The 15,512-nt window shown below is 46.2% G+C and overlaps 1 protein-coding gene across 5 annotated transcripts; it reads right to left on the reverse strand.

Annotated features, from left to right (window-relative positions):
- Positions 1–2,529: 2,529 nt before the first annotated feature.
- Positions 2,530–14,955, reverse strand: LOC119038452 (sialic acid-binding Ig-like lectin 5). Of its 5 annotated transcripts, XR_008390565.1 has the most exons (12): positions 14,848–14,955; positions 14,401–14,775; positions 13,902–14,225; positions 13,592–13,639; positions 13,112–13,363; positions 12,746–13,027; positions 12,444–12,543; positions 11,240–11,321; positions 10,069–10,478; positions 3,659–9,720; positions 3,250–3,516; positions 2,530–3,143 (listed from the first exon to the last, which is right to left on the reverse strand). XR_008390565.1 is itself a non-coding variant. In XM_037130946.2 (9 exons), exons 1-9 carry the CDS (start codon positions 14,882–14,884, stop codon positions 10,284–10,286), a joined length of 1,650 nt encoding a protein of 549 aa, XP_036986841.2. In that variant the 5' UTR covers positions 14,885–14,955; the 3' UTR covers positions 9,963–10,283. The 5 variants fall into 5 exon arrangements, 2 of the variants coding, with proteins under 2 accessions (XP_036986841.2, XP_036986840.2); XR_008390566.1 differs by lacking the exon at positions 3,659–9,720; XR_005080426.2 differs by lacking the exons at positions 2,530–3,143; positions 3,250–3,516; positions 3,659–9,720 and adding an exon at positions 11,001–11,139 and having other exon boundaries at positions 10,392–10,478.
- Positions 14,956–15,512: the final 557 nt, after the last annotated feature.

Genomic DNA, 15,512 nt, shown 5'->3' on the forward strand with positions numbered 1-15,512 from the left:
TGAACTGAGGACAGCTTACACCACACCAACAGCTCCCTTCTCCACTTCCAACTCAGAGCAGCGTCAACCCACATGGCAGCCCATGGCCACCATGTCAGGTGACCACATACAGGGTGTCTGTAAGGATGTGAGCTGTAAGGGCCAGATGATGGGTAATAAAAGTAAAATACGCACTTGAATCGGAAGTCTTACTACAAGGAAAAGGACATAAATTATCCATTTTTATATTCTGAGATCAATTTCAATGGAGGTGAAGATGGGGAGTTTCTCCCACACCACCAAGTAATTCAACTCAATTCTCACACTGCCTACCTGGAGATGACATCAGAATCCACAATTAAAGATTCAATTTGTAACCTGTCCCCCCATATCCCATGAAAGATGCCAGTTTCAAGTCCAGGTTGTCACCTGTGCTTCTGATCAAACCGCTATAATTCAGAGGTTCCCAAGACCTCTTCCTCTTTGTAATTATTAACGTAACACAAAGCAGCTCACAGAACTCAGAGCACATATTACTCACTAGATCACAGGATTATAGTAAAAGAATATGACTCTGGAACAGCCAGATGGAAGAAGTGCAGAGGGCTGGGTGTGCAGTAAGGGGCATGGAGCTAGCATGCTCTCTCTGAAGTGCCCTCTCTCCCAGCACCTACATCGGTTCACCAACCTGAAGCTCCCAAACTGTGTCCTTTGAGGTTTGTATGAAGGCCTCATTACATAGTCATGATTAATAAAATCAGTCTATTAGTGACTGATTCCACAGGTCCCCTCCCCATCCTGTTTCCCTCTGGCCTTCACACTACCCAGCACAGGAGAAACCTCTCACACTGGAGACTACAGACCTGGCCCCAACACAGCCTCATCCCCTAGGCCTATCCTCTGTCCTGTGGGTCAGGTGTGAGGGACAGATGAGGTGGTAAGAAGAGAGGAAGTTGACTGCAGCCACAGGTATGGATGAGGGCAAAAGAGGAAATTTCCCATAACCTGCACCAGGCAAGGTGAGCCTCAGGGCAGACAGAAGGCCAGGCTAACCCACCTCAGAGCACAAGGACTATCTTAATACAATGCACAGTAATGAATTACGGAAAAGGCATAATCACTATCTCATTCAAGAAATGCCACAAAATTCATCTCAGAGAAAGGAGGGTCGAGGTTGTGTTTCAGTATCTGTGTGTGTGCAAGTATCTGTTTTATTCCAAATACACTAATGAACAAATTTGTATGGGGGTAATATTCACATGACATAAAATTACTAATGATAATTTTGGATGTGCAAACATTGAAGTTGTTTAACACTATACATCCCCATTATTTCCTTTTTCACAGGCCTACTGTGCTCCCTTGCCTTGCCTTGTAGGAATCTGATGTGGAGGATTTGGAATGATTGATGCACTGAAGCAAAAATCCTACAGGCCAAAGGGTGTCTCTTTGGTATTTAAATTTTATTTCACAATTACAGTTTACATTCCATATTATTTTGTATTAGTTTTGGGTGTACAATGTGGTGGTCAGACAATCAAACACATTGTGAAGTGATTCTCTTGATATTTCCAGTGTTTACCAGAACCATATACAGTTATTACATTATTATTGTCTATATTCTCTATGCTGCACTTTACATCCCAGGGTGTCTGTTTGACTCAATTTCTCAGCAAGGGTCTGGCTCTTTCAAATCCTAAATGAAAAACCAAGGCCAATAAAACCCTTGGCTGGACTCCGTGTAATTTGCATTTTTATGTTCCAGGAAATCTGACATCCAAGAGAGGCTAGTCCTCAGGGAGCAGGGGAGGATTGGATGGTCCTTCAGGAGCTAAAATCCACTCAGATCCTGTTCTGTACATTTTGGATCTAGACTCTGTGAAACCCACTAGAGGAGAGGACTAGATTCATTGCAAACATTCGTAATAGGTTTTTTTCCAGAACCATTAGCTTATTTATACTCATTCTCAGGATCACATAATTTGGCTTGAGTAACTTTATGTTGTATAACTTAATAAAATTTTATTTCTAATTAAATAACAATCATTACAAGGTAGGCATCTTTGAGTTGAAAGGAAGAGCTGTGCTCCTGACTCTACTGCGAATGGATGTCTACATGGGTGGGGCCCTTTGGGAGACAAGAAACTCAGGTGTCAACCAGGTAACTTCTGGGCAATGGGGGGATAAGACCCCAAGTTCATTCCCTTCCTGGGGCTGGGGATGGAGACACAGGAGCGGGGGATGGGGAGAGAGAGAGGACCAGTCAAATGGTAGAAACACAGGCAGCCATAAAGGGACAGCAGTCAGTTGGTGCGCCTCACTTCTTGTTTATATTCTGCATCTTACATGTTTTGATATCTTAAAATCCTTGCTAAACAAGAAGAGACAGCCACTCCTGGAACAGCCAGTTCTCACAGACAGGAAACATCTCTGACACGAACAGCCTATCAGGTGCACACCAATCAATCCTGAGCCCATATTTCCAATCACCCCAACCTGCCCTCAATCACCCAGGAGCTGGGACCAGAGAAATAGAGACCAGCCCACAGGAAGAAAAAACCCCTCATTTATTCATAACAGCTGATCCTCAACTGTTCACCCTGCCCGGCCTTGCATTTCCCATGGAAACCCCAATAAAGATTCTGGCTAGTCTGCTCCCCACTTCCATCTGCTCCCTGAGGGAATCTGGTGCTTCTCCTGGGGCCCTGCCTGGCCTGGTGGGACCTCCTCTCAGAAAGTGAAAGGAATAAAAACCTTATTTCATTGGTGTTGACTCTCCTCATTGTCACTCAATCACACAAATTAAAATCCCAAGGGTATCACCTCAGTGCTATCTTCACAAGAAGGGAGAGTCAGTCAGGACCTCGGCTTTGTTCTCTGGGGTCCTCCACACCTGAAGGCCCAACACAGGTCTCAGCTTAGGGACTTGGTCCCTTGAACTTTAACTCCAGGCAGATGGGTCTGCTCAGTCCCACCTGGAACTTGGGGCCAATCACTGACATTCCCTGTGGAGAGACAGCTGCTCACCTGGAATAGTAGAGCTAGGTGAGGCCATAGGTGAGGAGGAAATTAGGTTCCATGAGGCTCCCTCTGATCAGAGTGAGTATGAGAGGCCAGGAGCCCTGCTGCTCCTGAGTCACACACCAGCAGGAAAGGGGGACATCCTGGAGAAAAGGAGAGGATGTGAAGTAGTGACCCCAGATCTAAGTCTGCCCACAGCCCCAACACCTGACTTAGCCCCCTACCCCTAGTACTTATCCTGCAACTCACTCTGCACAAAGAGGCTGAAGGAAACATGTTTGGAACCTGGTGGGTGCTGATCCTGGCAGGTGTACTGTCCCTCTTCTGCAGTCTCCACACAAGGCAGCTCCAGGATTGTGGTGCTGGAGATTGGGGGTGGGCAGGGGGAGACATTCTGGACTGGCGAACTCCAGAATCAGCTCAGCACTGTGGGGGTGTTGCTTTCAGCCATGCAGAGCAGGCACAGAGCCTTGACCTCCAGGGTGGGAAGGGATGTGATTTGCACAATCTTGAGTACTTTGGGGACAGAAGTGGAGAGAGAGAGAGAGAGAGAGGGAGGGAGAGAGAGAGAAACAAGAACACAAGGCAGACATTCACCCACAAGAAGTGAGGGAGGGAAGGTGATGATTTTCATCCTTGCCTCTCCCGTATCTCATACCATTCACACTCTGATCCCCCCTCCACTCCATGGTGACCCCAGGGTCAGGTTCAAGCTCCAGCTACAGGGGCATGATGTCTGCATCTAACAGGGCAGAGAGGATTTATGCTCCTGTGTCAGGCAGAGAAATGCAGAGCTGTGGGGTGAAGCTGAGGACATCCTGAGAGGAAGCCATGGGTGAAAGAGCTGCCACCTGGCCTGAAAGGGGAACTTTGGCTCCACAGGCCATGGGGGTGGGGTAGAAGCTGAGAAATCATCCTGTGAACTTCAGCCCTTTACCATATCCTCCAAGTGGATATACCCAGGCCCCCAGAGGTTGAGAGGCTTGCCCAAATGTGAATGTGGAAGGGATCATCTTGCAGATGATGTTTAAGTCAAGAGGAGGGTCACTCAGGGGGTCACCATGGGCAGAGCTGGTCATGGTGGCTCAGGGGACCCACCTCCAGCTAAAACCACTGAACCTTCTAAAAGAGGATACTTTTAAATTTCCTTTGCACCACCAAGTGCTGATAGGAGAGGAAGGAATTTAGACCCAACTCCAGTGGAGAGTGGAACTCAGGGGAAAGCTGGGCATTAAGCTCTTTGCTCTGTGGGGACATGGGATGCACAAGTCATGGTCTTCTAGGGTCTGAGGGTCTGTGGGACAATGACAGTGCACAGGTCTCCTCAAAGTGGGGTGTGTGATGGGAGATCTCGCTCCATTCAGTGGAGACCCCAAAGGCTGGCCCACAGCACAGCAGCAAATTTGCTACCTTAAAGCTGAGGAAGCCCCATCCTCAGAGCCCCTCATGTTCTCAGTCTCTCTTCAAAGCCCCACAAGGGCTCCAGTGATGTGTGGAAATAACCTGTAATCCTATTGCTCTTAAATAAAAGAAAAAACTTGGTAAACTTTTTCCCAAACCCGGTAATGATCTGTAACAGTTCACACATCCCAGTAACAAATTGTGTGATTTAAAAACTTTCTTAAACTACATAGAAGAAAAAGAAATGCCAATCATTGGTGCCAAGGGAAATACTGAATTCCCTTTCTGTTTACTATGTTACATAAATATAATATTATTATAACAACTAATAATGTGTATTAATCTAATATTAATATTGATTACTGTATGACAGAATTATTTTCCTATAAATAGGCAATCAAAGAGTTTGAACAAAAAATGTTTCAGGCAGGTATGCCAGAGAGGAATACCACACTACTAATGGTAATACTCTATAATTTTTCAATTGGCTTATGTTTTGGCTTTTTAGCATTTCTCAACTGATATTATGTGTTTTCTCATTTCAGAAAAATTCATAGGTGCCACATGTTGCTTTTTGTCTTGAAGCAGTGATCTCATCATTAGTATAAACATCAGGCTCCACATAACTGGATCTGCCCCTGCCATTGGGAACATGTGAAGCAGAGGTAACCAGTTCTACTTCCCCACCCACCCCAGACTCCTCACATATCGCAAAGACTGTCTTGTACAAGCAAAGGACTAAAGGAAGCAAGATTTCTGTGGTTGTTCTTCCCACAATTCACATCCCCAAGCAGTCTAGAAAATCTCAAGAAATAGTAAGTGTTGGCAAGAATGTTCTAAAGGGGAACCCTCTTGCACTGTAGCTGAAAATGTGAATTGGGGCAGCTGCTATGTAAATCATTATGTCAGTTTCTCAAAAATTAAAAACAGAGCTTCCATAACATCCAGCAATTCCACTTGTGTGCATTTATCTGAAAGAAATGAAAACATTAACATATGCACCCCTATGTTCACTACAGAATCATTTACAATAGCCAAGATGTAGAAGCAATCTAAGTGTCCATTATAAATGAATGGATAAAGAAAATGAGGTCTATATAAGTGGAATACTAGTCTGCCAAAAAAAAGTAGGAGATCCTGCCTTTCTGACAACATGGATGGATCATGAAGGCATTATGCTAAGTGAAGTATCAGACAGAGAAAGACAAATACCATGTAACTTCAATTATACATAAAAACATTTTTTAAATTCAAACTCATAGATACAACAGATTGGTAGAGGCCAGAGGCTGAGGCGGGGCAGGGCAAAAGGGATGAGGATGGTCAAAGGTACAAACTTATAGTTATAAGATAATTAAATAATGAGGGTGTAATGTACAGCATGGTGACTATAGTTAATAATAGCGGGAATTAACTGTAATAATATAGTTAATAATACCATGTTATATATTTTAAAAATTGCTAAGAAAGCACATTGCTAAGAGAAAAAAATGTTAAAATTCTCATTACAAAAAAATGTGTAACTATGTGGCGATGGATATTTAACAAGACATACTGTGGTGAGCACTTCACTGTGTGTGTATGTCATAGTTATATGTCAATTATATCATAGATATGGGTATATATATGAATGAAGAACATTTAGGCTGGGTACCTAGATTAGATTAGAAGGTCCAAGCCTTCCAGGTACAGTTCCACTTCCGCTCCATGTGTGCTTCAACATCGGCATAGCAAATTCCTCACATTGAATTCCTGCTGCTGAAATCCATAGTGGGGCTTCTGTGTTCCTCACCTGTTTTTGACTGATTAACTCTCAAAAGATAAAACAATGAGCAGTGGGTGATTTGAAGTGCTTTCGTGGTAAAACTCACAGCCAGCTAGGAATGAAGGACAATTTCCCTAACAAGATAGAGGGTGTCTTCAGCAAACATCACACCCAATGCAGTAGCATCAGGTCATAGTCTAGAAAGGCAATAGCCACAGGTATAGGCTATGAAAAGTGTAAAGAAAACAAAGCTATTTGGATACATCTAGGTATTAAGTAATACCTGATACATTGAGGTATCAGATCGACTGTCATGGTATCACATGCTTGTGTTCATGTCACCGTTATAGTAGTCTCATGCTTTGTCTCACCTATGTCATACACCTCCTGTATCTTGTCACAAGGGCATCGTGTCTTCTCACATTAACACAGGAAGAAGGGTGAGTACACAAAAAGAAGATATTTCAAGAGATGGAGAGAATACATTTACATAAATTTCATCAGAGTATATTGTTATAATTCTTCTGTTTTATTAGTTACTCTTGTTGATCTCTTCTTGTGCCTAATTTACCAATTAAACTTTATCATAAGTGTGTATAGAAAAATCATAATATATATAAGATTCGGTACTAACTGTAATTTCAGGCATGAACTGGGGGTCTTGAAACATCTCCCCCACACATAAGGGAGACTACTGTCCTCACAACCAAAGAGATTCTTGTTAGGCACGTGCACTCTGGTGCTGCCCATAAAATTCTGGCTGTTTTTGTTTTAAATTTTTCCTCTGAAAAAATTAAATGAGATCAACTATATAGAGAAGAAAGACTATGAGCTCTTTCTTCACTTCACTCTCTCCATGCAAATCTGTGCAAGAACTCAGGTTTGAAGGACAGGTGGAGTGCGCCAGAGTGAAGCAAGGGGGCATGGCCTCCAGGAGGGGGATCTCAATTAGCTAAGACTTTTGTAGGAAACACCATAGAATGTCTAAGGAACAAAGGGCATGGGGAAATGTTGGGTGAGGTAGTGAATGCTAGGGGGAAAGTTTTGGGATGTATTGTCCAAGGCAAGGGAATCAGAAATGGGTGTGTAAAGGACAGAGGTGGGGTCAGCTCTCTACCACACCTGGTTTTACCTTGGAGAACTAACCTAGCCAGGAATGAGGAAGCCTGTGGGTGGCGCTGTCACACCCTACGTGGCACTGGCCGCCCTACAGAAGCACTCTAGTGTCAAAGCAGAGCTCTATGGTCATAAAAGTCACTCCCCCAAACTTCTGCTTCTGCTCTGTGACAAGGGCTTCATGCCCGCTCCTTCCCTGCCCAGGGTGTGCACATGGCTCGCTGTGGCTGTACCAGCTGCATTGCAGCCATTTCTTTGTCTCTGAAAAAAATCATTTTTGGGACTTCCGCCAAGATGAAGGTGTAGGTGGAACCACCTTGCTTCCGTGCACAACCAAATCTAAGAACGACTATTTTTAACAACAATAAACAACCAAGCCACACAGAAAATTGACAATACGGAGTCCAAAGACAACAAAATGCTCAGCTAAACTGGTAAGAGGAGCGAAGCCAGCAGCGGAGCAGGTTGGCAAAAAAAATCCCTGAACGGGTGGTGCGCAAGCAGGCAAAGGCGCCGATCACGGGCTAGCTTGGGAGCACACAGGGAAGAGGCGCGGCTGGCTGTCTGCGGTCGGTCGTGCATCTGCGTGCAGATAAACCAGTGAAGAGGCGAGCAGGCACGGGGCAGCAGGCTCACACAATTCCGATCGGATAAACAGGCCCCGGGCGAGTGGTGGGACTGGACAGACTGGGCTAGTGGAGAGGACCACCATTGCTCCCTCTCTGACCATGCCCCCACACATAGCGTCACAAACCAGCGACCTGGGTGGCCCCGTCCTGGTAAACAACTAAAGCTTCGCTCCGCTTACTTGACGACGCGAACAGACCAAAAATGGCTCAAGAACAACTCAGAGCCCCAGAGACGATCAATCTAAACGATGAAGAAATAGCCAAACTTTCAGATGCACAGTTCAAAACACTGGTTATCAGGATCCTCACAGAACTGGTTGATTTTAGTCACAAATTAGAGGAACATATGGAAGCTAAACTAATTGAAATGAATGGTAATACAAAGGAAACCAGTAGTAATGAAAAGGAGATTGGGACTCAAATCAATGGAGTGGACCAGAAGGAAGAAAAAAATTATCAAACAGAAAAGAATGAAGAAACAAGAATTCAAAAAAATGAGGAGAAGCTTAGGAACCTCCAGGACATCTTTAAATGCTCCAACATCCGAATTATAGGGGTACCAGAAGGGGAAGAGTCACGAGTGGAAACCTTATTTGAACAAATAATAAAAGAGAAGTTCCGCCCTGGCTGGCGTAGCTCGGTGGATTGAGCGCGGTCCTGCAAACCAGAGTATCGAGGTTCGATTCCCAGTCAGGGCGCGTGCCTGGGTTGCAGGCCAGTTCCCAGCAGGGGACTCAGGAGAGGCAACCACACATTGATGTTTCTCTCCCACTCTTCTCCTTCCCTTCCCCTCTCTCTAAAAATAAATAATAAATAAATAAATAAAAATATTTTAAAAAAAAGAGAGAAGTTCCCCATTCTGGCAGAGGAAATAGACTTCCAGGAAATCCAGGAAGCTCAGAGAGTCCCAAAGAAGTTGGACCCAAGAAGAAACATACCAAGGCACATCATCATTACATTAACCAAGATTAAAATGAAGGAGAGGATCCTAGAAGCAGCAAGAGCTAAGGGGACAGTCACCTACAAAGGAGTTCCCATCAGACTGTCAGCTGATTTCTCAAAAGAGACCTTACAGGCAAGAAGGGGCTGGAAAGAGGTATTCCAAGTCATAAAAACCAAAGACCTACAACCAAGATTGCTCTATCCAGCAAAGTTTTCATTTAGAAAGGAAGGACAGATAAAGTGCTTCTCAGATAAGACCAAATTCAAGGAGTTCATCATCATCAAGCCCTTATTATATGAAATGTTAAAGGGACTTACCTAAGAAAAAGAAGATAAAAAAGATGAACAGTGAAAGGACAGCAAACTCACAGTTAGTAACAACCACACCTAAAAGAAAAGCAAACTAAGAGGACAGCTAGATCAGGAGCAGAACCATAGAAATGAAGATCACATGGAGGGTTAGGAACAGGGGAGTGGGAGGAGGAGAAGGGGGGAGAAGGTACAGAAAATAAGTAGCATAGACAGTAGATAAAAAATAGATAGGGGGGAGGGTAAGAATAGTAGGGGAAATACAGAATCTAAAGAATTTGAGACACGTGTTCCTGAACTAAAGGGGGAAATGGTGGGGGAGGGGTATGCAGGGTGGAGGGGAACGGAGCGGGGAATAGAATAAATGTAATGGCATAATCAATTAAAAAGTTTTAAAAAAATAAAAATAAAAATAAGTAAAATCTTTTTTTTATAATAAAAAAAATCATTTTTGGTGATGAAATACCTGGTCAGTTCTGGTTTACAGTCCACAGGCTGTTGGAAAAATCCCAGTGGGGCCGTACATGGGATGGGGAAGGGACTGGCACACAGGAGGAGCTGGAAGAATGTACAGGCAAAAGTGGGGTGAGATGACCCCACAGAAACTACAAGATACCACATCACAACGGAACACCAGCTGAGTCCAGTGTGCTTCTCTGAGGGGACTTTGAAGAGTTCTGCATAGAAAATGACAGCAACAAGTTTCCACCCTGTTTTCTATGGCAGGTCACCCATGGCTTCAGGAGAACTTGCCACAAAGACCTTTCTGTTCAAAAAAGAGAGACGGTGAAGCTCTGGACCTCTGTTGGTTGTAATTTATTTAATCTTCACAGCCGCCTTTGAGTAGCATGTATGATCTCTGCTGTACAGAAAGGAAACTGATGACAGAGAAAGGAAGTGACTCACTTGAAGACAATGCCTTAGCAAATGCTGAAGTCTGCACTTGAGTCCAAGTCTCTCCAATCCCGTCACCTTTCTTCTTTCTGCTCTGCCTGTGGATGCCTTACAGTGGTTAATGTTAATGTTGCACGAGATCTCCTCATGTTTCATCAATTAGTCCCTGACTTCTTTCCCTCAGAGGCTGTGATACCTCTGGCCAGGACTAAGCTCTGAGCAAGACGTCATTGGCTTGTCTTCTTGATCTCTGAGTACACACAGGTGCTGGTGGCCCCCTTGTCCTGAGGCTCCCATAGCTTCCTCCCGTGAAACCTGAGGTTGATGTACTGGGTATCCTGCTCCTCTCTCCATGCAGAGATGTCTCCTGGGGGTGACTGCTGGTCTGAGGGCCCATTCATCCTGGGGTTTTGCTGGGAACCCTGAGTAAAGGGGAGGGGACAGAAGAGAGAGAAGAAAACAGACGTGGTCTCAAGGAGAAGTTGGGCTGATTGAACAGTTTTTCATTCATCCTGTTATTCCACACACAGTCCTCATGAACTCAACTATTTGCTGTTTATTTAAAATCAGAGCCCTGGCAGGTGTGGCTCAGTGGATTGAGCACTAGCATGGAAACCAAAGGGTCACCAGTTCAATTCCCAGTCAGGGAACATGCCTGGGTTGCAGGCCAGGTCAGTTCCCTCATAGTGGGCATGCTAGAGGAAACCACACACTGATGTTTCTCTGCCTTTCTTTCTCCCTCCCTTCCCCTCTGTCTAAATAAGTATATAAAATCTTTTTAAAAGATCATAATTATGATTGATTAGATCTTATTGATGGATAATAACACATTTCATCCTCAAAGACACCAAATGTGAATGATACTTTTATTATTTCCATTCCCAGGAAGGGAAACTGAAGGGAGGAGAGGTGAAGTAACAGGCCAAGAATGGGTAGAAACTAACCATTTGGGGAGAGATTCTTCTGTCAGGCTGTACCTGACCAAGAGGTGACGTGGGTTCAGTAGTCACCAGGGCTAGGGTGAAAGGCCAACCATGGGCTCCGGGAGATGAAGGGAAAGTCAGCTCCCAGCTTTCTGTCCAACTGACCACAGAGGAACTCAGTCTGAACTCGTTGAATGGACATAACCAGGACCTACACCACATCCCACTACACCTCATGACAAGACACCCACATCACTCACCCAGGCGGCTGTATCCATGACAGGGTCTTCATCATTTGCCACCTTTCGCCTCCCAGCTGCTCGCCTCCTGTGGTTTTTCACTCTAAGGGAAGAATTCGGCAGCCAAGTAAATCAGGCACTGGCTGTCAGGCTGCCCCCACTCCCTGATAAAACAACAGAGGCATCCAGACCCAGAACCAGAGTTGGAGACCCTTCATACATACAAGTGAGCGCTCTGCTCCCTATGACCAGGTGTTTGACCTGGACTAAATTTTCAAAACTAAAGGCCCTCTTACACATAGAAACTTGTACAAAAATAATTATAACAGTGTTATTCATGATAACCCCAAAGTAACAACAACCCACATACTCTTTAATGAATAAATGGAAATATAAAAAGTACCCTATCCATGCAATGGAATGTAATTTAGAGATAAAAGAATAAAGTAATGACACATGAACTTTGAAAATGTTATGTTATGCGAAGTAAGTCTGTCACAAAGAACCACGTATTGTATGATTCCATTTAAGCAAAACGTTGAGAATGGGTAAATCTAGAGAAACAAAAATAGATGACTGGATACCTGAGGATGGGGTAGGATGTTGACAAAATCATGAATAAGGAATGTGGGTTATTTTTTTCATTTGAATCTAATGAAAAGTTTTTTTTAAATTATTTGTTGTTCAGTTAAAGTTGTCTCCCTTTTACCCTACTGACCCCCACTCCCACAGTCAATCCCCCCATTGGTCATGCCCATGAGTCCTATATTCATGTTCCTTTCCTTGCCCCTTCCCCTTCTTTCCCCCATTATCCCATTCCCCGTACCCCATCTCTGGTCACTGTCAGTTTGTTCTTTATTTCCAAGTCTCTGGTTCTATTTTGCTCATTTGTTTACTGTATTAATTAGTTTCCACTTACAGATGAGATCATATGGTATTTGTATTTCACCACCCAGCTTATTTCACTTAGCATAATGCATTAAGCATAATGAAAAAGTTTAAAATTGGTTGTGGTGATGGGTGCACAACTCTGTGACTAAAATAAAAGCCTCTGAATTGTACACGTGAAATATATAAGAATTTTCTTTCAATAAAGCTCTTACCCTGCCTCCCTTGCCAGAGGACCACTCTGTATGGACTCAGATCTGTATTTCTGGGACTCTGGGGCCTCTCTATGTACTCCCCACTACTCTGCTCCCTGTACCTCCCCAGGACATGGGCTTACATGCAAAAGAAGATGAGACACAAGCATAGGAAGAGTAGGGCCATGACACCAGCACCTCCAAAAGCTGCAGGAACCACTCTTGAAACAGATACCAACTTCCCTGCAGAGAAGAGGGGTGTGAATACATCCACTCGCACATTCAGAGTCTTGTATTCCCACCCCCTTGCAGAACCTGCTGTATGTTATGAACAAGACTGACGGTTCTGTCCTAGCAATCATTCAGTTCCTGGCCCCTCTCCCCAGTTCCATCATCCCTTTCATCCCTTCCTTTCTCCCTCAGCCACTGCCCCCAGGCCTCTGACCTGGCAGCAGCAGGACACTGGCCCTCTGGGCCCCGTGGACATTCTCCGCCTCACAGCTGAGTCTGAGGCCAGCGCTGAGCCCCGCAGGGAGGCTCAGGGAGCTGTTGGCCCAGGGCCCCTCTGAGCTGGAGGTGACTGTGTAGGAGGTGTTGCTGGGGTTCTCCAGCAGCCCTGCCCCCAGCCACCAGCGCAGTGAGGGTGCAGGCTGGGCTTGGGAGGAGCAGCTGCAGTGCAGATCCCCATCCTCCCAGGAGCAAGAGGGTCCCAGCAGCCGTGGGGGGTCTGTGGGGAGTGAGGAGTAGGGTCAGCAGTGTTTCTGCCCTCCCAGGTAACAGATATCCTGCGCCCAGACTTTCCCACACTCACAGACCACTGAGAGGCTGAGAGAGATACTTTGGGAGCCCAGCGGGTGCCAAGCTTGGCAGGTGAACTTTCCTTCTCCAGTCCCCACACGAGGCAGCTCCAGGATCGAGGTACTGGAGATCAGGGTGGTGTTCAGGGCTGGAGGCCCCCGGAACCAGCTCAGCTGTGCAGGGGGGTTGCTGTCAGCCACACAGAGCAGCTGCAGAGTCTCGCCCTCCAGAATGGGAATGGATGTGTCTTGTACTATCTTGAGAGCTTTGGGGGGAAAAATACAAAAATAGAAAGAGAGAGAGACAGACACAGAGAGAAAGATGTGGAACACAGCTGTTGTCATCCACCCAAAAAAGTGAGGGAGGAAGGGTTACAATTTTCCTCCTTGCCTCTCCCATATCTGATCCCATTCACATTCTGATTCCCCCCTCAGCTCCATGGAGGAGGCCGCACCATCAACTCTTAGTCCCAGAGAGGGAGGTTCTTTACTACCTGTCACATTTCTGAAGAACACGCCTATGGTGAGGTTCCATGGGGCATCTGGGACAGAAAGATAAGGCCATCCTTCAGAGGAGAAGAGCAGATGGAAGTCATCCCAAACCAAGGATGGGAGGTGGGGACCAGGAAGGTGGAACTGCTCTCCTTCTGGCCCACTCCCCACCTGCACTCAGATTCATTCATAGATGTTCTCAGGTAAGCTCAGCCACCTGCACACACACACATGCACACACACAGACATGCACACATGTGCACACACCAGTTTCACTGCACCCAGGGAACCAGGTATCCCTCCAACACTCACAGAAGACGTTAAGCCAGATGGTTCTCTGTGTAGTCACCCTTGATCTTTGCAATTTCACCTGACAGGTGAGGTTGGTCCCATGGTCCTGGGGCCTTGGGGTGAAGGTGAGCACTGAGGAGTGGAGGTTCTGGTGGTTCAGAGAGTCAACAGCAGCTCCTGCCCAGGAGAAGGTGAGAGGTCTTCCCCCTCCACAGGCCCCTGGCAGGCTGCAGGTCAGCTGTGTGGGGCGGCCAGACTGCAGATGCTCCTGAATGAGGATGTCTGGCTTCTGTGTCAGGTCTGAGGAGAAGAGAGAGGGGTGCTTGGGTCCCAGAGGTTGGGGATCTAGAATATAAATCTGAGAGGGATGCCTGACTCAGGGCCTGAGCTCATCCTGGGTCCTGTGTCTCCTCTGACCACCCTGGGCCCAAGGCCTAGATCAGGAAGTATCTCAGTGACCTGTTCCTTCTGTCAGACCAGGTCCCATGTCTCAGCATTCTCTACTGGGCCCCTGCCATACCTGTCACCTGCAAGTTCAACCTCTTATCTTTGTAAGTAGGTACATTTCCTCTCTCCACTTGGAAGACATAAGTTCCTGCATCACTCTTCCTGGCGTCTCTGACGCTCAGGGAACAGTTGTTGGTCCTGGGGTCCCCGAGGAGGAATCGGTCCTTGGTCTCCCTCTTCACTGCTTTATTTGGGTTGTTTGTAGCCACAAGATTAAAGTTGCGTGTCTTCTCCCCACGCCAGTACAAGTAGGTGTAGAGTTCGCCAGAGGAATACCATGACCTCCATGGGTAGGAAAAGGAGCAGGGCACGTGGACACACAGACCCTCCTGCACCTTCACCAAATGCTGCACTCCAAGCTCATAGCCTTCCTCCTCCTGCAAGGACCCTGGGGGAACACAGAGGCTCAGCTGCAGCCTCTGCCCCCACCTACCCATCTCCCCTCCCTCTGCCCACTCACCTCCCCACAGCAGAGACAGCAGGAGCAGGGGTACCATGTCTGCATCTCACAGGGCAGAGTAGGTCTAGGTTTCTGTGTCAGGGAGGAGAAAGCCAAGTTGTGGGGTAGGGCTTAGGACGCCCCAACAGGAAGCCATGGGTGACAGAACTGTGGCCAGGCCTGCAAGGGGAAGTTGGGTTCCAAAAACTGTGGCAGTTGGGTAAAGGCTGAGAAATCATCTCGTCTCAACTTCAGCCTTCTGCCATATCCTTCAAGTGATGTACTCAGGCCCCTAAAGGTTGAACGTCTCATCCAGATGTGAATGTGAAAGGGATCACCTTACAGTTGATGTTTAAGTCAAGAAGAAGGTCACCCAGGGGTCATGGCAGTCTGAGCTGCTCCTGGTGACCTGGGGTGCCCACCCTCCAGCTGAAACCACTGAACCTTCTGGAAGAGGATACTTTTAAATTTCCTTTAGACCACCGAGTGCTGGTAAAAGAGGAAGGAATTTATACCCAAGTCCAGTGGAGGGTAGAACCCTGAGGGAAGCTGAGCATTGAAGCACTTTGCTCTGAGGGTTTGGGGGATATGAGATGCACGAGTGATGGACTTCTAGGGTCTGGGGGCCTGTGGGACAACAACAATGCACAGGTACCCTCAGGATGGGGTGTGTGATGGGAGACCTC

This window comes from Artibeus jamaicensis, unplaced genomic scaffold, assembly GCF_021234435.1.
Source record: "Artibeus jamaicensis isolate MK-2021 breed Jamaican fruit bat unplaced genomic scaffold, CSHL_Jam_final scaffold_804, whole genome shotgun sequence".
In the NCBI taxonomy this organism is placed as follows: Eukaryota; Metazoa; Chordata; class Mammalia; order Chiroptera; family Phyllostomidae; genus Artibeus; species Artibeus jamaicensis.

What these genes read in the sequence shown, in the direction of transcription:
- LOC119038452 (XM_037130945.2), bottom strand. Translation starts at nt 14,884, where the DNA reads ATGGTACCCCTGCTCCTGCTGTCTCTGCTGTGGGGAG. An exon ending in TGTCTCATCTTCTTTTGCAT is followed by an intron (nt 11,322 to 12,443) that starts GTAAGCCCATGT and finishes TTCTTCCCTTAG; the next exon opens with AGTGAAAAACCACAGGAGGC. An exon ending in TCATGGATACAGCCGCCTGG is followed by an intron (nt 10,479 to 11,239) that starts GTGAGTGATGTG and finishes CCCTTTACTCAG; the next exon opens with GGTTCCCAGCAAAACCCCAG.